Genomic DNA, 25,538 nt, shown 5'->3' with positions numbered 1-25,538 from the left:
CGAGGGTCTGGGTTATCGTGATAAATTCTTTATTTTTAATTTGCCTATTAGTCCACCCATGTTCTTAACTTCTTGTTCGAAGAGTGAGTGGCGCGATGGAGGAGGAGACAGGTTTCAAGCGAACCGCTCGACGTACTCGTCGCAGAAGCAACGTCGGGAAGGCTTACAACTTGGAAGAAAATGCCCGAGGGATTTACTTTTTACGGGAGGGACGCTGGATCCCTGTTTCGCTGCCCAGTGGCTTGTAACCGTCGAGTTATTAATACTTTATCGAGATGGTAATTATTAACTCGACGGCTCGGCACGCTCAAGTCCCACTAGCTCCACCACCAGCCGCCCGCTGATCTTCTACGATCAAGCTATCGATTCACAACCACTGCATAGGCGCGAGGGATCGGCAGGTCCGTGGTGCCAATGTACCACGGAGGCAAAAGCGACGCGCCAGGTTGGCAATTGCAGGCCAACTGGGCTGTATAGATCTTATTCCTTTGACGGGAGAAGGGAGCAGGCGGGAGGGGAATGTTGGACGTATAGTCAGTAAGTAGGCGGGCATTTGATGAAAACGCCTCCTCGGCGCGGATAGCCAATGATCGGCGATGCCGTGCTTTGGTGGCTGGGAACCTACGTTAATTAGAGCCGCAGCAACATTAGTCGGCTAAGACGGCTGGATCAGGCCTATCGTCACCGTGCCGGCTTGTTGCGGGCTGGACTGCTTGCTGACCTCTTTCACTTACCCCGCGGCCGCCATCAGGGAGAGCTGCGCGGGGAATCGTCTATTTAAATCAGTATCACTGCACGTCTTCTTACGTTACTCGGAAGAGTTGTCTTAATTCCAATCCCACATCACGCCTCAGTTGCATCACTGGCACCGAATATTCTCGCATCAAAGATGAGAGCTTCGCTTGTGCTCGTAGCCAGCCTCTTGGGATTGGGTCTGGCAAGCCCAGGGGCTGTGTTTCCCCGGTGTAAAAAGGTTCTATCAACGCCCATCGCTGAACAAGATTCTTCTTCTAACGAGGCGACTCTCGATGACAGCGGAATCTCTCATGCATTATTGTTTGTCCACAGAATCAGTGTCCGTTGGGCACTGCTTGCTGCACCACGGAATGTGGCGGACGAGTTTGTGTAAGTCCCGAAGGACTTTACAATCCCTTGCTGGGCAGTAGACACTAATATAAAGTACGATAGGAGCCAATCTAGGAGACGGCGGCTATTTCAAGCGGATTTGCAACAGTGTGTCCGCCAGGCAGAAACCTTGGTTATGCTTTGGAGAACGAAGGGACTTTAGAGCCCGCGGGGGAAACCAAATCGTACCTTTTCACCCCCTAAACCTCGCCTTCTTGTTGGTCTGAAAATTGCCTCTTTCGTCTTGGATTTTCGCTCTTTCCTGCCTTCTTTCTTTAAATCGAAAGCCCCCTCGTGATAGGTTGCTGCTGCCCTTTTCTACTTGCCCGGGCCGGCGCCGACGCGCTCCTCCGTCCCCCCTCGTCGCGGCACCCAAGACAGCCGACCCAACTCAGCCGCCTGGCCCTCTCTCTTCAGATTGGTCGCCCAACCAGCGCAACGCCGCCTCGATAGTCCTCTCGCTTGGTTCCCCCGGTCTGGCCTGGTGATTATACGTGACGGGATGCCATTGGCACCCTCCCGTAGAGCCGCATTCCTACGTCCTTTTTGTATCGTACAACTCAAAAAGCAATGGTCGATGGTGCTACCGCCCCGACACGCAGCCACTTGGCCGCATCACGAACCGCCTGTCGCGCGACATCGAGGTCATGACCAACCAGCGGCGCGATTCGGTGCGCATCGCCATGTACACCATGGCCAATATTGTGGTACTCCTGAGTCCTGAGCCCCTACTTCCACCGGCTCCTTGTCGCGATGCCCCCGCCAACGACTGCCTCTCTGTACGCAACGGCGTCCTGCCCGTCGTCGGCGACGCAGATGAAGCATCACGAGGCCGCGCTCCGAGTTGCTCGGCTCAGCGAGCCCCTCGTAGGCATCCCGAACATCCGGCGTACGACGTGCAGGACCAGGTGGTAAAGAGGGTGCATGATGCCATTGACGACATGGACGCGGCTTATCTCTTGACGTTGAGCAATCAACGGTGGGCGACGTGCCGGCGGGACACTGTGGCTATATTGGCGATGACGACGGCCGGGCTGATGGTGGTGCTGTTGCTCTATCGAGTCGATCCGAGTGCCTCGGGCCTGGTTCCCTTCTGCTGCTTGGCCATCACCCAGATGATGCAGCTAGCCGTTCGCCAGCTGCCTGAGGTCGATAACGCCATGGTGTCGACCGAACGACGGCATGAATACGGGACTGAGCTGCCCCGAGAATCGACACCGGGAGCCCCGGCCGTCTCCGATTCTTGGCCGGACAGGGGCGACATCGGCATGGCCAACGTGCAACTACGTTACCGTCTCGACCTCCTCCTCGTGCTAGACAGCCTCGACGTGAGCATCCGCGGTGGCGAGAAGATTGGCGTCGTCGTCGGAAGCAGGGCGGGCAAGTCGTCGATATCCACGGCTCTCTTCCGGCTCGTCGAGCTCTTAGCAGGCACCATCACCATCGACGGCCTCGACATCGCCCACGTCCCGCTCCACGAGTTGCGATCACGCATCTCCATCATCCCACAAGATCCCGGCCTTCTCCGCAGGAGCATTTGGTCCAACCTTGACCCCTTGGGCCAACATTCAGACCTGGGGCTTTGGGACGCGTTACACAGGGCTGGTCCTGACGACGGTTTCCATCTCGACGCCCACGTTGAGAAGAGCCCGGCGCCAACTTCTCGCCGGGCCAACGGCAGCTCGTGAACGTCGCGCGGGCGCTTATATGCAATAGCCGCATTGTGAGCCGCTAAGGCTATGGGAAAGACAGGGCGGCGTCTTTCGGGGCCTGTGTGACACGGGTAGTATACAAGGGGGGATTTACGGCATAAACATATCTCTGGAGGAAGCCGGTGGCAAGCCTATAGTAATTAAGCAAGCCGTAGAACCCTGGTTCTGATACTTATGGAAGCTCTGCTCCGACTGGCACTCGAGCAGGGTAAAATACCAATGCCGAGATTTGAAAATAACAGGAAAGCATCAAGAAATCTTCCCAATAGAAACTAGGAAGGGGAAAACAGACAAAGGCCAAATCGAATGTGCTCGATCCTCGATCGCCCACACCACGTCCTCGTCGCTCCTACTCATACGCCATCTCTCGATAACCTCGCAGCCACGCATCCTCCTCCTTGACCCGCCTTTCCACCTCGGCCCAGGCCATGAACATGGTCACCTCGCCAAAGTAATTCACCCCGCCTTGCTGCCGGAAGCCGAGGCCGTCGAACAGAGCCCTGCTGCCCGCGTTGCCCTGCTTGATCTTGGCCATGACGCCCCTGAGCTTGGCCCCCTCGTCGTCCTGGTGCTGCTGCTCGTACTGGGCCAGCATCTCGTCCTTGTGCCGGCACAGGTATGCCAGCAGGGCCCGGACCGCCTCTCTACCTAGGCCCCGGCCGCGATGCTCCCTCTCGGCTATCATGACGTCGACTTCGCCCACCAGCCACGGGTCTGTCGTCCTCTTGGCCGTCTCACCCTGTGGCCTCTCGTCCTCGTCCTCGTCGTCGGCGGGATAGAGGAAAAAGTTGACGTCTCCCCTCGTCCTGTCCTCGGCATCGCCCTCTTGCGCCCTCACAGACGCAGACGACTCCCCGTCCGCCACCACGTCCTCGAGCGGCGCGCACACGATAAACGTCAGCTTATCCCGCGCAGCCCGCCACGACGCCTGGTTCTCGTACTCTTCCTGCAAGCTCAGGGGCTCCGACGCCGTCGCCGCTTGGATGCTCTGCCCACCGCGCACGTCAGCGCCGCCCACGCAAGGGGGTCCAAAGCGACAGTAGGCCTACCGGGTCCTGCATCCAGCCGTGGTACTTGAGCACATGGCGCTCTTGATATGGCACCAGGAGCACCTTGCTTGTGGCAACCGCTGCGGTCCGTCAACGGGCATTCCTGGCACCGAGGGGCACCGACTTATCACGTCTCACCCGTCTTTTCGTTGAGCCTCATTTCATCGCCCACACGGCAGAGCAAGTACGACCTGAGCGCGGGTCGTCGTCGCTTCAAGAGTGTGCGCTGGATTCAAGGCGCCGCGACGGGGTGTAACTGAAAGGGGGGTAATTATGCTGTAAGCTAGGTGGCTGACGTTATTAATTAATAATCGTCCCCCGAACTTGGAAGAGAGAAAAAGTGGGAATTTGATCTCGGCCAACTGCGGGCCCATCCGTCTCTACATTCCATTGCCACCACCATCAACGTCCGACATCCAAACTCACTGCAAAACAAGTCATCAATCCATGTTTTACACGCCATCGCTTGGCTAGTTATCCTACATGCTACCCTCTGCGGGCGTCGAGTCATCCTTGGGTCCGTACGTCTGCAGCAGCAGCTTCTGCACCTCCTCTTCGCCCATCCGCGACTCCATGGCAAGCATCTCGGCCATCTGGTTCATCTTGTTCCTCGTCTTGTGGTGCAGCAACGCCCTCAGATTCTCCACCACCTGCGCATCCGAGTCATTCTCGTTTGGCGTCGGCGGGAAGACCGTGTCCCATTTCTTGATCCTGCCCCCGTCCGCGTCGGGCTTGGCCGACGTCCCGTACTCTGTGTCCTTGCCCATATGCGCGTACTCGACCGTCCGCCTCTCCGCCTTGACCCCGAGCTCGTCGAGAAGCACGGCTGCCTTGGTCGGCATGACGGGCTGTAGCAGAATGGCCGCAATTCGCAACGCCTCGGCACCGTTGAAGATGACCCAGTGCAGGAGCGTGCGTGCTTTGGGGTCGGCACCCTTGACCAGGTCCCACGGCGCCGTGTCGGAAATGTAGCGGTTTGTCTGCAGGCACGTATGCGTTAACAGGGGCGCAGCTCGGCCTCTCGACACCGACTCCTTACCTCTCGAAGCAGCTCAAACACTTCTCGAATGGCGCCGCCCGTGTTCAACTTGTCCATCTCGGCGCTAAACGCCCACGTCGTCTTCTCGAGGTAAGACCCCAGCCTAAAGTAGAGCTGTCCCACGCTGTCCTTGTTCTCAAATTCCAGCAGTTCATCAAAGGCACCGTCTCGGTATGCCGAGACGGCCTCGAGCGTCGACCACTTGCCCGTCACCTTGGGCCTGGCAATCCTGTAGAACAGGTTGCCCAGATTGGCCTGCAGCTCTTTGACGTATACGGGCCCGATGAGCTGGTTGGAGTAGCTCATGTCCTTGCTGAAGTTGCTGCTGCGCATCAAAAAGTAGCGCAGCGGGTCCGTGTCCCACCGCTGCATGGCGAAAAAGGGGTTGACGACATTACCGAGCGACTTTGACATTTTGCGGTTCGACATGGTCCAGTGGCTGTGGCAGAGAATCTTCTTGGGCAGCGGGAGCCCCATGGCCATGAGCAGCGCGGGCCAGTAGACACCGTGGAAGCGGAGAATGTCTTTGCCAATGACCTGCAAGTCAGCCGGCCACAGGCCCATGTCCTCCTTGGCCGTGTGCCACTTGGTCCCGTAGCCGGCGTTGGTGATGTAGTTGATGAGCGCGTCGACCCAGACGTAAATGGTCTGCTCGTCGTCCTCCGGGTCGGGAATGCCCCAGCCGAGGCGCGACGCTGGGCGGGTGATGGACAGGTCCTCGAGGTGGTTCTCGACCCAGTGGCGCACTTCCTTCATCTTGTGCGCCGGGGTGATCCAGTCGGGGTTCGCGTCGTAAAACTCGAGCAGGGCGCCCTTGTACTTGGCCAAGGGGAAGAACCAAGTCTCCTCCTCGACCCATTCGACCTCGTTTTCCGTCTCGACGTTGACCATGATTTTTCTCCCCGTCTGCGGCACCATGCTGGCCTGGACCATGTCGGCGGGATAGAAGCACTCGTCGTCGACGCAGTACCACCCTTTGTGGGTGCCCTTGTACAGGCCCCTGTCTTCGGGGAGACTGTGCTTGAGCTGCAGCCAGAAGCGCTGGACAGCCTCCTTGTGTTGGTCGTCGGTGGTGCGGAGGAAGAAGTCGTGCTGGACGTCTGCCGATGCAGCCAGGGCCCTGAACTTGCTGGAGTTGAAGTCGCAGAACTCCCTGGGCTGCATGCCCTCCTTTGCCGCGGCTTTCTGTATCTTCATGCCGTGTTCGTCGGTGCCGGTGCACAGGACGGCTTGCCTGCCGTTGATCTGCTGCCATCGCTTCAGCACGTCGGCCAGGACCATGGAGTACAAGTGCCCGACATGGGGAGCTGTTGGCCCGCGGGTCAGCAGGCGAGCAAGACAGCCGAGGAGTGCTTGGTTCAAGATGCATACAGGCATTGACGTAAAAGATGGGAGTCGTGATGTAGTATGGCTTCGCAGGAGAGCTGTCGGAGCTGCTCCAGCGCACGGTGCGCGGCCGACAGCCCGGACACGTCCAGCTGGGCCGCGCACGCGGTATCGCCCGGAGAGCGTGCGATGCGACTGACCGCATGGCGGACCGAGGCTCGATTCGATGGCGACCTTGAAGCTGTCGAGCAGATCGTGGATTGGGATTTTCTGCGCCTGGACAAGATTGTCGGCACAGTGCCAAGATCTGCCGTGCGATAACTGTGCTCGATCAACAGAAGAGAGGCCTGAAGTCCGACTCGCCCCAGCTCCTCTGCTGCATCGCAAACCCGCGTCCTCAAGCCTCGAGTCACCGCCAGCCGGAGAGTAGAGTCGGCATGGCGCCTCCCGACACCGACACCGAGGTCAGGGTGTCGAGCGAAGGTTCGTGCGCACCACCCCCGTGAAGCGAGCCTGGCTTATGCACGTCGCTGCAGCGGCCGAGACGTTTGTCAACCACTATTACCAAGCCCTCAACAACCGCTCGACGCTGCAGCCCTTTTACATCAACTCGTCTGCGCGCCACTCAACCACGGCCGACATCTCCATCAACGGCAAGGTCGTGGCCACGCCGGACGACTACTCGTCGCTCCTCGACGCCCAAGGCCCCGGCGTGCGCTACGAGATAGAGTCGCTGGATGCGCACGTCATCAATCCGTCGTCGGCCTACAACGCCCCAGACAAGATCCACGAGGAAGCAAAGGTGGAGAGGAACGGGGGTCGGATGAGCATCGCCGTCACCACCATGGGCAAGGTTCAGTTTGGCAAGGGCCGCGACGCGCCGCAAAAGATGTTCAACGAGACATTTGTCCTGGTCCCCAACTGGGACTCCATGGCGAGGAATCCCCCACGCGGCATCAAGCGGTGGCTCATCATGTCGCAAAACTTTCGCGCTCTATGAATCCATGGGCATGCCGGACAGATGTGGCGGGTTTGTGACGGACGGAATCAACAGCAGATACCCCGCGCCAACGGCGCAAACACGGAGAGCTTAGTAGACACGTTTTTGCCTCAAATCATCGTGCCCAGTCTGTCTGTTTGTTGGTGGGCTAAGCATGTGCAGCTAGAGGCCCGGATAAACGGTGGGGTCGTTGCGAGAACAATGCCATCGGCCCTGCTTTCTTCCCTCCCCTCCACCACCCACCACCAGCACCAGCACTCTGCTCCAACAATGCCGCCCAAGCCAAAAGGCAGCGCGCCAGCCAACAACGCCCTGTCTGGTGGTCCCCGAGGCCCTCGTCACCCCTCTGCCCAGGCTGACGGTGGTATTCCCACGGCTCCGGAGCCTACCCTCGACACCCTCGGCGAGCGCGCCCGACGCCGATTCCATCAAACCAACCCCGTCGAGGAAAGGTTCCAAGACGTCGGGCTGTCGGGTCTCACGCCAGCCGAGAAGAAGACATACGTGCATTCCCGCCTGATCCTGCCCGTCGCCCAGCACGCAGTGTCGCTGTCGACCAAGACGGAACGCGACTTCTGGAAACAAGTCTCCAAGGACGCCCTCCCCGTTCGTCGCCTTCGCAAAGACTATAGCTGGGGCAAGGACAGGAGCGGTCGCGATTTTGCATCGTACAAGCTCGACGACTTTGAACAACGCAGCCTCAAGCACGCCAGGCTGACGGCCTTGGACATTCTGCATCGCCATTTTCTCACGAAGAGACGGCTTGCGCGCAACAACGGCACCGACGTCCCTTCGGCGGAAATAGACGACGAGAAGACGAGGAGAATCAACATGGCAGCCTTGAAGAGGGATCTCTACGGTGAAATCACCGGCCCACTGGCCAACGACCCCGAATGGGACGACGTGATTCCCATTCCCCAGAACGAGCCCGAGGATGCTCTCGCCAAGATTGCCTATCCTGACGACTATGCCGAGGGTGAGCCAGCCCCCGACCAATTCCACGCTTTAGTCCGTTCTGACCTCGAGCACAGCCGTGTCCTACTTGCGCGCCGTCATGGCCGTCGAGGAATGCTCCCCTCGCTGCCTGCGTCTGACAGAGCACGTCATCACAATGAACCCAGCTCACTACACCGTCTGGCTGTACCGCTTCAAGATTATTTCCGCGCTGGGTCAGTCTATTCCCGAAGAGATCCAGTGGCTCAACGAGGTGGCCATGTCGCATCTGAAAAACTATCAGATATGGCATCATCGCCAACTCCTCATGGACCATTACTACCCGGTCATAGCATCTGACGACGAAGCTGTCAAGAGGTTGGGCAAGTCTGAGATGGACTTTATCACCGCCATACTGGCCGAGGACACCAAAAACTACCACGTTTGGTCATATCGCCAGTACCTTGTTGGGAAACTGGGGCTTTGGACCCCCAACGAGCTCGGCTCGACGCAAAACATGATCGAAGACGATGTGCGCAACAACTCGGCATGGGCGCACCGCTTTTTTGTCGTCTTCTCCGACCCCCGGGTATCGACCGCCGACCTGCCCCCCACGGCGCATGACCCCAAAGTCCCCGATTCGATTGTTGACAGGGAAGTGGTCTACGCCAAGGACAAGATACTCATCGCGCCGCAGAATCAGTCGGGGTGGAACTATCTCCGTGGCGTCATGGCCAAGGGTGGACGCGGTCTTGCTACTATGGAAGAGTTTTCTTCGCAGTTTGTTTCCGGTCTCGGCCAGGACAGCGAGACGGTCAAGAGCTCTCATGCTCTTGACTTGCTCGCCGACGCCTACCGCGAAAAGGGAGACAATGAAAAGGCCAAGTTATGTCTGCAGAGGCTCTCTGAGAGGTGGGACCCTGTACGGGAAGGATACTGGAAGTACCGGGCTGCCGAGCTTGAGCGGGCGGCTTGACGTGACGTGGTCGGACTGGACTGGTTCGGGCCATGGCATTCACTACAAATGTCGCAGGACCAGCCGTTCCTGACCTTCCATGGTTCCCAGTTCCCGGGGCTAGGAAACCAGGGACCCGAAGTGTGTCCTGAAGGCGGTCAAGCCGTGTGATACAACTTACTGTACTAATGCCTCCCCATTCGGCGGTCTGTATGCAGCCATGCCGAGTTGACGCGGGGAGATATTTGGCCAAGGCAAAGGAGCATGACCACGACGTACTCAGTCGCCGATTCCAACCCCCCCGGGCTTAAAGCTGTAGGGTCCCGTGTTCACCGCTATGCGCCATTAAATAAAGAACCCTTCCTATGCAATTCTCATCACACTGGCGGCGATGCCGCCTAAGGTATATCGCATGTAACTAGCCGCGAACCTTGAAATCTCTGGTTACCCTCTGTGGGCGGGCCCCTTTCTCCTCGGTGCTCGAATACATATATAGGCATATCGGGAGAGTCCCGTTATCTCTCACACTTTTTGTCACATTCAGTCTCGCCACAAGCATTACTCGGACAACGATATCAAACCCCTCACTCTACGTTCGCAAACCCTCATCATGGCCAAGGACTCCTCTGTCCACGTCGATGACGAAAAGCCCCTCACCGCTGAGGAGAAGCAGTGGTTCAAGGAATCAGGTTACGGAAACGAGTTCAAATTCCTGGCTGCTCACCAGCTCAGCATCTACAAGGAGGGCGACCGCCAGGAGGGGCGGGCCTTGACTCGAGGATACATGAAGATGGACAAGTACCAAGACGATGCCGCGACAAAGGCCGGCGGCTCTGCCCCGGCGACAGGCAATGGAAAGTAATAAGCCGGCATTCAAGGGCATGTTGCGCGAGCACCACTCTTTTCTGCAGTAGAACTTTTCATCGACCGCATCTGGCCTCGAGTTCCGAGGCAAGGCTCGCTGAACGGCCATTTCAAGACACATGCCTTCTTTCAGCGGCGACGATAGTCATAACGAGGGCGATGGGGGTTCAGGGAAGGTCGAGTGGGACTGGGACTTGTTTCGTTGAGGCTGGACTTGTCAACTTGAGAAATGAGTTGGGTACGTCTGACTGCAGGTTTGAGTTGCATGATTGAATGGCCAAAAGTCCCTCTGGCTGCCTGAAAGGCGGAAAGTCTTGCCTGTCCCCTCATTAACAACGGAGAGTCACATGGCTTACTGACGTGATACTGCACCGAAACCCTCTGGTCTATCGGATACTCATGCTGTACGAAGGAGCCACTGCGCTACAATCACTCGCAAGGCCTTCACCTGCGTGCGGCCGTGGTGTGTGACTGGCTCTTGTGCGGCATTCCCATTTCCCAATTCTCCCCATTGCTCTTCATTGTGCACCTGGGTGACCAAGACTATTACTTGTGACCAGGTCAGAATAGGCCTGGACACCCGGTCGCGAAGCCTGGTCGCGGAAGTGAGTCCATCTCCACTGCGGCACACCATCTCAGCAGGCCAACCGGGATAATCCCTCAAGAAGATGGAGCCATGTGCGATGGTTGGAAGGACGGAATATGCTCCAAGTGCGGCTGAGCTCAGCTGGCGGCATCCTTCTTACCTGCACGCTTCCATGAGTCTCAATACCCCGAACATCTGGCTTGGTTTAGTCGCAGCTGGCAGGTTGCTAGCTAAGATTTAAGGCAGCGGCTGGACATCGAGTGGCAGCTATCCGTGGGAGCAGTCTTTCTTATAGTCTGCTTTACTACCGCTATCATAAGTGTGGTTCTCTTCATGTCCAGAATGGCAATCCCTGGTAGTTTGAAGGGGACGAGGGCACACCCCTAAAGCACACGCAACACACGGCTAAGGGTAACCGGAGTGTCTAACGTCTTTTCAGTCTGGATCATCTGATCATCAAGGAAGCAAGCGACTCTGTGAGTCACTTGTCGCACTGGTGGTTGCTCTGGTATTTTCACTTCATGACTCTGTCAAGCCGAGACGCCTCTGTCGGCAGCATTCGCTTGAGGGGAAAACAAACGTTCGATAGACTCGAGGGATGGCTAAATGCTTGCTCGCCCGTATATGGTTTGTTTTACAGGAGCCATGACTGCAGACTAGGTGGTGAGTGGCGCCAACATGGACGATTGTTGCCAATCTATATATAGCAGTCATGCGCTCGAGCCGCTTGCAGGAGCTTTACTTTTTCCCGGGACGCAGGAGCATAAACGCGAGCCATCTCGTTTTCGGTTGGCCCCGTAAATAGTCTATGCCCTCGGTGATGCTAGAAGCTGCCCCATGTGTATCTGCTGATCCTGGTTTTCGCAGCTATCGTAACGATATCGCCTTGGCTTCATAAATAGAGCTGAGAGACACGATACCTTTGGCTGATGGACTCGGCTTTTGAACCATGGCTAATACCAAAGTCGATAACGCTATCTGCTAGGCTTGCCATGCGCCAGCCTGCGGCGGGGCCGATACAGGCTCGACGGCTGAGGCATCAAGACTTCGGCCAGTGACACGGCCAGCAAGCAAAACAAGGGCGAATAGTCCGACGGCCAGAGCCTCTAGACCTCGGCCTTGTGCCCGGGAAACAAGAAGAAAGTGGCTGTTTGCGAAAGCTAATAGGCCTAGAGAAACAAGAGTGCATGCTCTAGCATCTGTGGCTGGTGGTAGCGTGCTCGAGCTGGGCTTGCCAAGAGGACACCAGCAACAAAGCAAGCATCTATTGGCTTGGGTGAGATCACTGTCAACATGGACCTTGCGCTTCTAGACCTTACGACGAGATCAATCGCTGGATATGCTTATTTTAAGCATGATTCTGCACCCCGCTCGTCGAGTTGCTCGGTATATATAAGGCCTCGTCGAAACTGCTGGGTGAGGCCGATCTTTGAGTTCCATCTCGCACCACATTTACATCCATCGAATATTATCACAGTTATCTACCACCGCAGTCAGCAGTCGACCACTTATGAGGCACTTGTACTGAAGGTCGCAAATAGAAATGCATTTCAAAGTCATTCTCGCCATCATCACCGCGGCCTCGGCTGCCGCTGTTGGTGAGTTGGCAATTCTCTGCCTGGCCTCTTTGAGGAATTCGTCGTCTCTGGGTCTGACTGACCAATTGCTGAATAGATACGCCGGCCGAGAACAGCGTTCGCAGGCGTTGCGATTGGTTTGGAACCGCGCCCTTTTGCAGCGGTCGATGTCCTTCTGGATGGAGGCAAATTCAGCGCGAGAAGCTGAACTGCTGGAGGGGAGCCAAGGTCTACTGCTGCCGCTGAGTATATGTGATCGCATCTGCCTGTGAGGCGACTCAGCTTTCTCTACAAACGTTGTACTCGAGAGTCACCCCCTCGAGTAAGAGACAAGCCTCAGCACCCTACCAGAGAAACCTGGGGTCAAATAAACGGATAATTATTGCATAAAATGTTTGCCCAACAACGACCGCAGTTGTTTCTACATCCAAGGCGAGGTCCATGCTTCTGCTCTATCGAGTAGCTACTCATTTCAACTTTAAAGATATGCCAGTGAGATGTTTTTGAAGCCTTGACCTTCGGACAACATCCTCAACTAGCTTGATGGAGTTCGTCCGGACTTGGACGAGTTCATCGATCTCCCGTCCAGGACATGACGGTCCAACCATGCGTCATGCTGCAGTCACGACCAACATCGGAGTGGCGGACATGAGATACACGTGATAACCTACCAGACAGTCTCATTTTCCCCGATTCACCCTCAGGATCAGCTTCAATCCGACCGTGTTCGTACGGTCCGACTGGCAGAATAACAAAGTGGTCTTCGTTGCTACTGCCGGGTTATTCTATACCCATGTAAGTCGGTCGTCTCTCTGGCTTCAGTGAGCCACTTCTCAACCGATAGACAGCGGTTACAATAAAAGAGCGGCTTATGTTGAGCTGCAGATGCAGGGTAATATCTGCCATCCACCACACGGAGTGATTCACGTTACCCAATTGACTCGGGCTGTAATGCTGCCATACTGCCTGCTACATGAGTATGGGGAGATGTGTTGATTTCGACTTTTCGGCGCAATATTCCTTACAATGCTAATACAAGTCCCCGTCATGTTCTCCTTTATACTTTACGTTACCAGGAGACAAAGGTCAATTTGTCCCGATGGTCCCGAAAAAGATCGCAAGAACGGCGCATTTGCGACACATCCGTCCTCCCGCTCCGCAGGAATGGTGGCGCTCACGCTACTGTCCCAGAAGCCAACGCCCATCTAGAATACCGCCTCGCCGGCATCTGCGTCTTCCGGGCGGGTCTAGGCCAGATCGAGGCCGGCCGTCTTTAATGACATCGGGCTGCTCTGCAACTCTCGACGAAATAGCGGGCGATTTGCTTTGGGCATCCGCATCGGAAGAGGACCGGACGAGAGTTGCGTAGATCAACACTGGAGGGCTAGGACAATCGCATCTTGATAACCTTTCTGGACCGCTTTAAGACCGTCATTTCTCGGGCCTGTGTATGGAACAAAGCGCAACAAGCGAGAGGCGGGAGGTGGCCGGGAAAATGGCTTCAGGCTGAGGCTGTGAGACTCTTTGAGTCTTCTAACGGCCGGCAACGAGCAATGCCGCATGCCGCATCGCCCGCTAGTCCACTCTGTGTAGCCTCTACTAATCGCTTAGACGCCGCCTTGAAGATGCATGTATGATAAGTAGCTTGATTATCTGCGCTCCCTTTCCCTGCAGTCAGGTTCGTCTATCCTGCCTCTCTCATGTATCGACTATTTTCCAACGAGCGCCGAACTGCTCAAGGCCGAAATGGGTCTCCAGCGCCGGACCGCCAGTGTCGAAGCTCTACATCGAGTGCCGACGCAAACGTCTCCGCCGGACTTCACAATAGTAGGAAGGACAGACTCAGAGACGAAGTCGGAATCAACAATCACGCCATATTATACGGCGTTGAATGGCGTCGATGGACCGACCAACATGCGCTGCGCAGACATTATGTGGTGGAGCCTGGGCATCCTCGCTCTCCTCATCCTCGTCATACGCATATCAGAAACAATATGGGCCAAGCTGCGACAAGTGTCGGCCATGTCGAGACCGCGAGAAGACCAATACTACGAAGAACAAGCATACTGGAAGACTTCTCAGTGGAGATGGGTGCCCGGGCTCAAGAAGCACTTGCTCTACGCACCCCTTTGGAAGAAGCGACATAACAGCCCGTTTCGGCTGGGCTTGGGCACGCTGCCTTCTCGACTATTCATCATACTGATCGTCCTCTACCTGGCCTCTAATGTTGCCTCCATGCTCGACCTGAAGCTGTCCAACCCTAATCGATATGCTGTTCTTGCCGAGCTACGAGGCCGCTCTGGGACCCTGGCGGTTGCCAACATGGTACCACTCGTCATCTTAGCCGGCCGCAACAATCCCCTAATACCCATTCTCAAGATCAGCTTCGATACATTCAACCTACTCCACAGATGGCTGGGTCGCATTGTGGTCGCCCAGGTCCTAATCCATACTATGTGTTGGATTATCCCCGTTGTTGCCGATGGCGGCTGGGGTCTCGTGTGCAAGATTATCACCAGCACTACGTTCGCCACGTCTGGCACCGTCGGAGCAGTCGCCATGCTTTTCCTGCTCTTGTTGTCGTTTTCACCCATACGACATGCCTTTTACGAAACCTTTGTCGACATTCATATTCTCCTCGCAGCCACCGCCTTCGCCACCACCTGGATTCACTGTGCTTCAGCCGATGTTGAAAACGGGCTTCCCCAGCTGCCCTGGATCATGGCCATCGTCTACCTCTGGTTCGCTGAGCGCCTTGCTAGACTGGTGCGGCTTCTCTATGTAAACTGGTCTGGCGGAGCCCTCACTACAGCCCTCTGCGAAGCTTTGCCAGGCAATCTCACACGTGTGACGGTGCACCTCCCGCGCCATCTGAGTATCAAGCCGGGCACGCATGCCTACATACGCTTTTGGGGTATCAACGCCTGGGAGAGCCATCCATTTTCCATCGCCTGGGTCGAGCATGGCGACAGCCGGGGACTGGCCCGATCAGAGACCGAGAGCTCCCTCGAAAAGTTGGATCAAGTCAATGGTCCGACCTCGGCGTCCTTCCTTATTGGCGCTCACACGGGGGTGACTCGCAAGCTCTTCAACAAGGCCAGCAGTTGTTCCACGGGCGTCCGGGTTAGGGCTACAATCGAGGGTCCATATGCAGGATATCATAATCTCGACTCTTACGGCCACGTTGTCTTATTTGCTGGCTCTACAGGGATAACACACCAGTTGTCGTATATCAAGCATCTCCTTGAGGGGCATGCTGTCGGCACCGTCGCCACACGCCGTCTGGTGCTCAACTGGGTCGTTCGCGACCTCAACTCGTTAGAATGGGTGCGCCAATACATAGATGCGCTCCTCCAGATACCCCATAACGAAGACGTGCTGCACATTTCAGTCTTCGTCACGCGCCCAACGAACCAATACGGCATCAATACCATCCCCGAGATCAAGATATCCCGCGGGCGTCCCGACGTGTCTTTGCTCGTCGCCGAAGAGGTCCGCCAGCAGATCGGGGCCATGTGCGTCAGCGTTTGCGGAGCTGGAGGCTTGGCGGACGACGTCCGAGGTGCGGTAAGAGCGGTTCAGGGGGCCAGCGTTGTTGATTTTACAGAGGAGAGTTTCACATGGTGAGCGGCTCTTGGAAGCAAGCCTTACACCGAGCGTTTTTCGAACAAATTTCGCCAACCAGCGCACATAAAAGTAGGGAAGTGCGGCTAGTTGAAGGCCAAGCGCCGATACCATAAATTATATACGTATATTCTTGTTAAAATAATGCTCTACAGATACAGCGAGCCTAAAATGGAATTAATATCATGATTAAGGATCATTCAAAGAGAAACTCTGAAAGAAACTAAAAATAAACATGTATGTGCCTTGAGGAACGAAAGGCCTTCTAACGTGCCCCGCAGACCCCGCCCTCTCCCCCCAAAAGTTCTCCGCCCCTTGATTGGTCCCTTGTGATTGGTCCCTCCTTGCCTCCCTCCTTGTTGGTCGCTGCCCTTCCCCCGGCTTCTGTTGCCTTTTCGCGTGCCTTATCCCACCACTGCCGACTCTTCCCGCCTGCCGAACTCTTCATCGCGTCACCTAGCGCGGCCGCCTTGACTCTTCAGCATCACCGTCCAGCCAGCGCAACGCCTCCTCAACGGTCCTCTCGCTCAGTACCTCGAGCCTGGCCTGTGCGGCAGTCATCTCCTCGGGGACCCGGTTGCCCCCAAGTCTCTGTCCCGCACCTTGGACACGAGCATGATGCCGTCTAGAGTTCGGCAGCGCGATAGCTGCACGTACAGGCCGTACGGGTCGCACTGCGAGGGCACCACCGTTCCATCCATCTTCGTCGTCCGTGTCCCTCGCAGCTCGAGGGCCACGCGCTCCAGCGTTTTGCCCTGCACCTTGTAGTCCGTGCACGCGAACGCTGCTGCGCACGGCAAACCCTTTCGGCTGACGTCGTTGCGTTGCCACGGCCTTTTTCGCTGGCACTGTATCTTAACGGTCATGGGTGTCAACAAGATCGTGCCCGGCGGCATCCCGACGAAGTGGAGATATCTCGTCGTCTCCGATTCGAGAATGATCCCGCCGGCGGCCCGAAGTGGATCGTCATATCGGCCGAGATCCGATGCCCCGGGTACGCCTTGTCGACAATGACCTCCACCGCCGAGTAGCTCGCGCCGTTCACTAGCTTCAGCCCCTGGTGGGTGTTGTGGTTCACGACGATGGGCATCCCGGCCACGAACATGAAGACGGCCGGCACCGGGATCGCGCTATCGTCGCCCTGGTTGAGTATCATGATCGCCTCTTCCTCCGTCGGCAGCTCCTCCTTCCACTTGTGCTCGGAGATGAAAATGCGCATCGTCGACCGCTGCTGGACCCGGAACGCCAGGCTCGCCTCCATGTTCAGGTTCCACCGATTCCTATTGAGCGGCGTCACCACGGTGATGCCCGTCTCCCAAGGGATCCGCCTTCCTCCCGGTAGCACCTTGAGTTGAGGAGGTTTAGATCCGTCCGATCCTGCACGCCTAGACGGATCCGCTTCAGCAGCCTCTGCAGCTCCGGGTCGCCGGCGGCGCGCATCTGCTCGTCCAGCATGACGACCGTCGTGAACCTCTTCCACAGTGCGTGCGCTTTGTCGTGCTGGTGACGCTGCTCGGCCTTGAACGAGTTGTCTACGTCCCACGAGATGGCCGCGCTAGGCAGGACGATCGACCTCTCTTGGACCGGCCGGAACTGCTGAAAATCTCCGCAGAAGAGGACGATGGGGATCCCCCCGAAATCTTGCCGCGATCCGCGAAGCCGGCGAAGCCGCTCGTTCACGGCGTGCAGCGTCCGCGCCCCGAGCATGCTCACCTCGTCGATGACGAGCACATCCTTCTCCTGCCAATCCATTCGAGACTGGCCGTGGATGAACCGCTCCGCCTGTTTCGGCAGCCGCACCCGTCAAGGTCTTTGACCATGTTCGCGCCCCCGCCCCTTGGTCTTTAGTGAACCCGCAGGCGGGTGGATCGTGATGCCGTTGATCCGCGCCGCCGCAGTCCCCGACGTCGCCGTGATCAGCAGACGATTCGAAAGGCTCTTTTACTGAACAGCTCGACGAGTGCCTCGATGATTCGCGACTTGCCGGTACCGCCCTCGCCACCGACGAACTGGCGCAGCTGGCAGGCATCGCCCCGTCGGTCTGCTGCATCAAATCGAGCTGGCGGCATATTATCAGAAAAGCGATGGACTGCCTCTTGTTCAGCGTCAGCCGTGTTGCCAACACCTTGCCCGCCGCGAGGAAGGAGGTTGATGGGCCAAACTGAACGTCCATTCCCGCCCCTGCGTCGATAGCGGTCTCGTCGGAGTCGGCCATCGTCATTTCGACCTCGTCCTCCCGAAACCGGTCATCACCCTTCGCAACGCTGCGCGGCGATCGCTTTCCCAGGCGGCGGGCGTGCTTTGTATCCCTTGGATCATCCTCTCCTCTCCTTCGAGGCACTTACCTGCTGCGACTTGATAGCCTTGACCTGATCCTGCGGCGGTAGTGCGGCCCCGGAAAATACCCGCCCTGGCATGCTTAACCGCCTCTCCTCGTTCGATCAGCGCCGTGGCCTCGAGCTCGGCCGTCGAGCGCAGCGCCGATTGCTGAAACCGACAGAGCTGCTGTATCATTGCCATGAGCTCCGGCGACTTGGCCGTCACCTGATTCGCTCCCACTGCACCTCGGACGACGTCGATGAGCCGCGTTGCGTCTCCGATGCTGTTGGGCTGATATGTCGCTGCAGACTCCGCGCCCGCCTCGCCTGCTCCACCCTCCTCGACGTGTGCGACCGTCGGGTCGCCATCGCCGGACGAGGCTGCCCATTGCTTGGCGTCGCGTTTTGCGTCTTCGGCGGATCGTCGAAGCAGCTGCACGTTGTCGACGAGACATGATATTCTCGGGGCCATAGCGTCTCGAGCCCGCGCCCAGATGCTGTTGATCTCACCTGTTCCTTCGCCCAGGAAGGACTCCACGGCACGAACAGCGCAAGATGCTGCACGGCTGCCCTTCAGGGGGTGGGTTAGCCTCTCCGATAATGCCCGCTGACAGAGCAGTTGCCATACACACCTCCGGTAGCACGACTCGTCATCGTAGGTGAAGTCCTTGCTCAGGTAGCCGTCGAGGCAGACGGTAGCGTGCTTGCCCGGCCGCCTGAGCACCTGAACCCAGCGTCGTCCCGGCGCCCATCCATCCTCGAAAGACATCTCCCCAAGCCGCCCAGCTCTCGTCGTTGCCGATGCGTTTCAGTCTGACGATCGATATGTAGTCATACAGGCATAGGCCTTTCAGCAGCTCTCCCGGTGCTGGTACGCCTCGACGTGGGAGATTCTCAGGCCTTCTTCTTCGACGACGACCGACTCATCCAAGGTGTCATCCATAGCCGCAGCGCCACTGGCTTCTCGGAGATGCCGCCATCGCCGAAAGACTTCCCAGTACAGCAGAGAACAGTTCAGGTACGCCCACGCGCTGCTGTCGGTGAACTCGGCCGGATATCCGAGAAGGTGAGCGACGACCTCGACCTGTGATAGCGGACGCTCCGTGAACACGCGGTTCGCCACTCTCATCAGGAACTGTCGCGTCCTGTTCCCCTTGACAGGGTCATCGGTGGCAGCGTCTCCGCCACCGTCCCGCCCTCCGTTGGCCGTGCCATCACCTGTTGAGGCGGCCAGGAGCTCGGCCGCGGCCGCCACACGCTTCCACACCGGGTCCTCCACCTTGGTCGCGTAGTTCGTGACATAATAGATGAGGGCCATTGTCTTGCGCTGCGTCGCAATGAAGGAAATATCATGGTTGTGCCGGAGCCCGACAGCAATAGCCTCGTTCCATCGATTGACCATGCTGTGTGTCCTCCGGATCTGCAGCACCCCGTCTGCCGTGAGGGCGGTCTTGTCGACTAACCTCCATGGCGCCTTGAACCGGCAGAGGTCCCCTTTCCGCCCTCCTTTGCCCAAGGAATACTTCACACAGGTCGGGCTATGCGTGTGCACCTGCGTCGCGCCGGCACAGAAGTTGGCCTCCTCGATAAACGCGGCCGAGAACTGCGCGGCGTTGTCCAGCAGGGAACCAATACCGCCCGTCACAGATCGCTCCGCTTGCACGGCGCAAAAACTTTCCTGGTCCAGATCCTGCCTTGCACGTCAACCCGGCCCCACTTGGCCATCAGAAGAGTACTTCAGGCTCCGGTGGCATATCTTAGGTAGGCATTCTTACCTCTGAGAAGACGCTATCGATGTATCGGACGATTCGCTCGCGATACGCCGCCTGATCCTCCCCGTGGATGTCGGCAAGCATCGAGCTGAGATGCGCGTTCCCGTGCAGCCAGAGCAAGCCGTGAACATGAAGCGCCCCTCGTTCGTTCGTCTCCACGGCGCCATAGTACTTGCCGATGCGCCCGAATACCGACTCTTCACCGACCTTCACGTAATGATCGAAGAACAGCTTCATCTCGCGGTGGAAGAACACGGCCGAGCTCATGGGATCCGATATCGCCAGCCGTGCCCGCTTATACGCATCCCCAAGGCCTTCTAAGAACTCCTCGGCCGCGTCGGGATCGCGTGTGCGGTATGCCGCCAGTCGCAGCTTCACCGGGTTCGTAATGTCGTTCGGGTTGATGGTGAACCAGATGGCCGGCACGCCATATCCGACGATGAGCGACTGGATTTTCCGCCGCATATTGAGACGGACCTCTCGACATGGGCTGCCGGTGGCCGTAAAGCGAGAGGCTCCTGAGAAGCTCCTTCACGTCACCATCGGTCGTCTTACCCGAGCTCTCCAACTCGACCCTCGCCGCCGCTAGCCTTTCTGTGGTCATCGAACGCACGATGCGCTCTACCTTGCGGAAGTTCTTCCTCCCAACACTCAACATGCTGACCCGGCGGTTCCTCGATCGCACCCCATGTTGAAGACGAGAAATGCGAAGATGTGGTGCAGTGCAAATCGACCACCATGGCGCCGGAGCACGATCTCGGCCCACGCCTGAAGGTTCAAGCTTCGAGACGATACGGGGTCTCCGCGGCCGCCTCTGCCTCGACAGCCCTGCCTCGCAAGTTGGCCGTGACCTTCCCGCGTCGACCATGGTCTCTTCAACCAGCCTTGGTCCCCAACGCCAAATGGGAACAGGGTCGGGAACGTCCTGGCAAAGAAGGACGCCTCAAAGGAATCGGTAAACTCACCCCCCCGCGAAACCCGGATGTATGGCTCACAACCACCGTCGCCACGCCCCCGAACCCCCCCGGCTAGGGACCCGACCCACGCTCTCGGGCCCGCACGGCCGTCGTCGGCACCTTCACCAACAGCGTCACAGGCAAACTGCAGCTTCTCCACGTCCGCGACGTCTGGCGGTCCGTCGAGCGCGAACATGCCAGAAGACGTCACCTCGTTGATCGCTGGAACGTTCTGGTCGGGGCAGGCGTCACTTCCATCGCGAACCGCGCCTTCTCCGTTGGGCCCGTGACCTTCACCCTGGCCGCCGGCTTCTTGTCCTTGGTTGAGCAGGGCGAAGAGCTCCTCGATCTCCACCGGCCCTCCTCGTCCATGGCGCGTTCCGTGGGCGGCACAACGTGCGCCGTCCGCGCTTTCTCCACCCAGACGGCTCGTTCCGCTCCATACGATCGCACACCGACGACGGTACCCCGTGTATCGAGTCTCCCCAGCTCTCCATCTCCGCCGCGTCGATCTCGATCTCGGCGTAGTGGGGTTGTTCCGCTTCAGCCAGACAAGGCCCTCTCGACCACCCGCCGCCTCACCGACAAGAGACTCGACAGGTCGCTCGGTGCCGGCTTCTCCGCGCCCTGCCACGAGATGTGGATCTCGTCCAGTGCTTGCAAAGGGGTGCGGGAGCACTTTGGTGGCCAGCTCCTGCACATTGTTCGGAAACACCGTGATGTGGCCCTGACATGCCTCGGATACTTCACGCTCTGCCTCTGCCCGCCCGGAATGCTATATCTCGTGACAAACCCGTAACATGAGTTCAGCGAGATGAGCTTTGTTCGACCGGCGTCAGTCCCTTGAGCTCATCGGGGAACATGTGCTCGCAGCCAAGGCGACTGTGAAGGTGGATCGCCGGCGACAGGCTCCTGCGCGCCAGGCATCGGCCACACTCGGCGCACACCGACACGGACTCGCCCTCAGGAAAGCAACTCCGGCATGAAAATGGTGAGCGGCCGCCCTTTGGTACGCAACTTGACAGCCAATGATCCCATGTAATCTCCTCAACTCTCCTCTCGTACACTTGCGGTAGCACACCATGCAGGTCCGTATCGGCAACGTGCTCGCATCGTGGAACGCCTGATAGAAGTCTCGCACCGTCGACACCTTCCTCTCGAGCGGTATTGGCGTGCACCACGTCTGATCGTTAGACAATCTCTCCTTCAAGGCAAAGTCTTCCTCCAAAAAGCGCAGCACACTCGCCAGGTCTTCGGCCTGCAGCTCCCGTCTCCTATGCCTTCCGATTCCACTTCGGACCTGTTTTATCGGGCGCCCATCCCGGCTAGGAAGACGGGCTCTCTTCTCCCGCCTCCGGGACTGCCTCTGTCCGCGCAGCGAGCCGTCCGCTGCCTCTGCTGCGCCATCGTCCACACCCACCTGTGCCCTTGGCCGCCGAACCGGTCCCCGACGGAGCTTGGGCAAACCCCATGCAATCGATGCTGCAAATTGCGCCGTTCGTCTTAGGTCTTGGAAAGTCGTATCCTTGGGCTGGATAGGTCGGAGCGTCGGTCCCTTTTTCGAACGAACACCCGGGACACCGCCGGTCGCCACCTTATCTCCCTGCCCGTCACCTTCAGGACCCCTCTCCTGGGGCAAAACGGCCGATGAAGGGCGGACTGTTAGAGCCCACTGCCCCTGGTCTCCACGTTCTGTAGGCAACACGAACCTCGGAAGCGGACTCGGTGACTGACGTTGCGCGGAATTTCCGCTGCTGACCAAATTACGGGACTTCCGTGCTCTGCTTGACCGCAAACCGCCTCGCGGCGGTCTTCTCGGCAGTGACTTTGCGATCGCCTCTGCATGCTTTCTCCATGCGGTTTCTTCGACCGCAGACTGCTTAGGCTGAATCAGCCGGAACGTTAATGCTTCATTCGCCACTGATCTGTATCTCCCGAACCGCCCCAACCTTGTCTCCCGTGCTCTGTGCCCTTCTCGAGTTGCCCTGTATCATCTCCGCACCCCGAAACAGGCACTCCCCCGTTCCTACCCTCTTCTCCATCCTCGACTGACAACGAACAGGCTCCACGGTGAGCGGCCGCCTCGCCTAGCTTCCCTGCAGGACTGTCCGCCATGCTACTGCCTCCTCGACGTCGACTAGCGTGGATTGGCAACAGGCTAGAAAGTTTTGGCCCGGAGCACTTCCACTTGGATAATCTCGCTTCTTGGCGTACACTATTTCTTTCCGAGTGGGAAGCTTCCTAACGATCACTACTCTCATGGCCGTGGCGTTTCTTCCCTTATAATGCTTGCCTATGGTACCGAAGCGATGCAATACTACTACCCTTTGTAATCCCCATTTACCCTCCCTATGTGCGTCCACCGTCCCGGCCCTCGGCTGGTCTCCACGTGCGACCTGCTACCCCAGCTTTGCCAAAGGCGGCCCTTCCATCGCCGTGCTCTCTTTGCGCACTCCAGCGAATCCTGGCTACTGCCGACCTCCGGCACATGGGGTGGCCGCGCCAACCGCCCGCCGCACACTTCCAACCATACTCTCCGGCCCTTCCAACGCCGTCCCACCCACCTTGCGCATCAGTTGCTCCATCAATATCTGCCACTCCACCTCGTCGAGCAACAGCCAAAAGGCTGCCGGCGATAACATGTCCACGGTGTCCTCGTGCAACCGGACTACCCGGCTAGGTTTGCTCCTCGCCACCACCAACGTCGCATCAACGGCCTTCATGCTAAAGCGACAGCCAGGATCCCCTGCCTGTCCTCTTGTAGTCGCTAGCCACCGGAGTCTCGACTTGCAAACCCTCTTGGAGTTCTCGTGACCAACTCGCATCCTCCTCCTCAGGTCGTCCCCTATATCCGACTTCACCGTGTCCCAATAGTGGACTCGACACGGTCGGCACCCGCCTCGCTCAGCCGCACGCAATGCCCATCCAACTACCGACGACCGTCAAAAAGGGACCCCTGCAATACTACCATAACCTCTTTCTTTCCTTCACTCTCATTCGTTATTGTCGCCTTTGCTATCTACTCCATGCAACGATGACACCGAAGGGTACTGCTGGACTTTCTTTCTCCGCAGACTTACCCACACTAACCTTACTGTTCGCCGACCTCCAACTTCTCGCGACATAGCCATCACCCCTACTCAACTTCCAACCCCCGGCTCCCTACTTCACTCACGACCATAGAACCAGATGGTCGAGACTGTTCAAGAACCTCGCCAGCTCATTCCCGCATACCCCCGCTTCTGATCTATCACCTAGGTAGCATTCTCTGACTCTTAAGTCTCCCCGACCCTAGCCGCGAGCCCTCTTTCGAGCAGCAAGAAAACCTGCTTTATAGGATGCCCACCTCCACTCTGCGTAACCCCTCATTTACACTTCCACGGTGACTACATCTGCCATGTTCTCACGATGTCGGCCTCCCAGCTCAACGTCGATACCTCGTCCTCCCGCGGCAACCTCTTGACAGCCAGAAAAATGCTGGCGCCGACATGTCCATGATGGCCTTTGTCCAGCCCGGCTGCCCGGCTAGGTTCGCCTACCAGAATGAGCATCGTGTCAAAGGGCTCAACGCAGAAACCCTAGCGAGGGTCTTCCTTCCCACGCCCTCATGGCTGTCGACTCCGGAGTATGCAGCAATCCGGTCAGATACTGGCAATCCATCGACCTGCATCTTCTTCAGCCTTAATATTTCCATATACAACCAACAGATAATCTCCTCGGAATGGACCGAGCAATGGTTCTTCATGGTCGGCCGTGTTCATCCCTTTGCCCTGACGTGGAAATCGAGCGACGTGATGGCTTGGAGTCGGACGATGATAACATCACAGAATACACCGTCCCCGCGCTTATAGTCCGCGATCACAGCTACCAACCGTGAGTCTATGCTCCAAATCTCTGTCGCCACTGCCCTCCTGACGATATCCATAGAATTGTCACTCGCACCCTCAGCTCGGTGGATACTTTCCCAACGATACAACCCATTGTCTCCTTCACGGGACCTGTCATCGGCTCCGGCCGCGACCTCCTGCATGGAAACTCGGCTGCGGCCCTTGACGACACCCAGCTGAGCTGCTGCGGCTTTGTCCAGCTCTCCACCTTTATTTGTCCTGGGATTCCCGGCAAACCCCTTCAAGGGCTTTCACCCTTCCAAGTTTTCGTCATCTTCCCATTCACGCTAATCCTTGGACCTCCTATGCAAGAATATGACCGAGAGGCGCGACAGCCAGTTCCAGTCGAACGCTCTCTTCACCTGTACGGGCAAAATCGCCGGCTTACTGGATCACCAGATCATGAAACATGCCCCGGCTTTCGACCAAGACTATATCTTCATCGTCGTCCCCGACACGTGGACTTTCCACGACAAGGCCATGTCCGGCCAGGCTTCTGCAACACAACTACTGCCGACGACACCCAAGAGCGCGGTCGGCAATCCTCGGACTATAGCGTTGCGTTGGCCAGGTTTACCTCTACGAAGAAACCCAAGGCCGCCCAAAGCCCCGCCTCCCCACGCCGCATGCTTCTGGCCCAGTCGATCCTTATGCTGGCATCAAGTCGGTCATTGCCCGATCCCTACCAAACCCCAACCAAGAGACCGCGACTTTCTCCCGAAACTTCCACCATAATCACCGACTGTGACGGTCAAGACTCCCAAATCCGATACCTCCTCCTTTCTGTCCCCGGAAGACCCGCAGAGTCAGAGACG

The 25,538-nt window shown here is 57.8% G+C and overlaps 8 protein-coding genes across 8 annotated transcripts; 6 read left to right on the top strand and 2 right to left on the bottom strand.

Annotated features, from left to right (window-relative positions):
• Positions 1 to 1,772: 1,772 nt before the first annotated feature.
• Positions 1,773 to 2,813, top strand: HRG_00553 (ABC transporter domain-containing protein; the record flags this gene model as incomplete). Its single annotated transcript, XM_044859024.1, has 1 exon — positions 1,773 to 2,813. One exon carries the CDS (start codon positions 1,773 to 1,775, stop codon positions 2,811 to 2,813), a length of 1,041 nt encoding a protein of 346 aa, XP_044725424.1.
• A 373-nt stretch (positions 2,814 to 3,186) lies between these two features.
• HRG_00552 (tRNA synthetases class I (M) domain-containing protein) lies at positions 3,187 to 6,456 on the bottom strand (the record flags this gene model as incomplete). The annotated part of the gene is made up of 7 exons (XM_044859023.1): positions 3,187 to 3,530; positions 3,576 to 3,825; positions 3,887 to 3,966; positions 4,025 to 4,077; positions 4,370 to 4,866; positions 4,926 to 6,232; positions 6,297 to 6,456. 7 exons carry the CDS (start codon positions 6,454 to 6,456, stop codon positions 3,187 to 3,189), a joined length of 2,691 nt encoding a protein of 896 aa, XP_044725423.1.
• A 232-nt stretch (positions 6,457 to 6,688) lies between these two features.
• On the top strand, positions 6,689 to 7,251 carry HRG_00551 (Nuclear transport factor 2, Eukaryote; the record flags this gene model as incomplete). The annotated part of the gene is made up of 2 exons (XM_044859022.1): positions 6,689 to 6,734; positions 6,788 to 7,251. 2 exons carry the CDS (start codon positions 6,689 to 6,691, stop codon positions 7,249 to 7,251), a joined length of 510 nt encoding a protein of 169 aa, XP_044725422.1.
• A 270-nt stretch (positions 7,252 to 7,521) lies between these two features.
• Positions 7,522 to 9,160, top strand: HRG_00550 (protein prenyltransferase alpha subunit repeat domain-containing protein; the record flags this gene model as incomplete). Its single annotated transcript, XM_044859021.1, has 2 exons — positions 7,522 to 8,227; positions 8,283 to 9,160. 2 exons carry the CDS (start codon positions 7,522 to 7,524, stop codon positions 9,158 to 9,160), a joined length of 1,584 nt encoding a protein of 527 aa, XP_044725421.1.
• Positions 9,161 to 9,749: 589 nt separating this feature from the next.
• On the top strand, positions 9,750 to 10,001 carry HRG_00549 (uncharacterized protein; the record flags this gene model as incomplete). The annotated part of the gene is made up of 1 exon (XM_044859020.1): positions 9,750 to 10,001. The coding sequence occupies one exon, from the start codon at positions 9,750 to 9,752 to the stop codon at positions 9,999 to 10,001; it is 252 nt and encodes an 83-aa protein (XP_044725420.1).
• Positions 10,002 to 14,080: 4,079 nt separating this feature from the next.
• Positions 14,081 to 16,109, top strand: HRG_00548 (ferric reductase like transmembrane component domain-containing protein; the record flags this gene model as incomplete). The annotated part of the gene is made up of 3 exons (XM_044859019.1): positions 14,081 to 15,121; positions 15,182 to 15,728; positions 16,072 to 16,109. 3 exons carry the CDS (start codon positions 14,081 to 14,083, stop codon positions 16,107 to 16,109), a joined length of 1,626 nt encoding a protein of 541 aa, XP_044725419.1.
• Positions 16,110 to 16,347: 238 nt separating this feature from the next.
• Positions 16,348 to 20,345, bottom strand: HRG_00547 (PIF1-like helicase domain-containing protein; the record flags this gene model as incomplete). Its single annotated transcript, XM_044859018.1, has 10 exons — positions 16,348 to 16,545; positions 16,593 to 16,638; positions 16,693 to 17,070; positions 17,136 to 17,572; positions 17,793 to 17,971; positions 18,136 to 18,541; positions 18,619 to 18,679; positions 18,741 to 18,832; positions 19,028 to 19,798; positions 19,884 to 20,345. The coding sequence occupies 10 exons, from the start codon at positions 20,343 to 20,345 to the stop codon at positions 16,348 to 16,350; spliced, it is 3,030 nt and encodes a 1,009-aa protein (XP_044725418.1).
• A 3,988-nt stretch (positions 20,346 to 24,333) lies between these two features.
• HRG_00546 (uncharacterized protein) lies at positions 24,334 to 25,471 on the top strand (the record flags this gene model as incomplete). Its single annotated transcript, XM_044859017.1, has 5 exons — positions 24,334 to 24,640; positions 24,688 to 24,709; positions 24,764 to 24,917; positions 25,036 to 25,257; positions 25,331 to 25,471. 5 exons carry the CDS (start codon positions 24,334 to 24,336, stop codon positions 25,469 to 25,471), a joined length of 846 nt encoding a protein of 281 aa, XP_044725417.1.
• Between the last annotated feature and the right edge of the window lie 67 nt (positions 25,472 to 25,538).

This window comes from Hirsutella rhossiliensis, assembly GCF_020360975.1.
Source record: "Hirsutella rhossiliensis strain HR02 chromosome Unknown scaffold00001, whole genome shotgun sequence".
Lineage (NCBI taxonomy): Eukaryota > Fungi > Ascomycota > Sordariomycetes > Hypocreales > Ophiocordycipitaceae > Hirsutella > Hirsutella rhossiliensis.
This window is presented reverse-complemented; position numbering and strand designations above follow the sequence as displayed.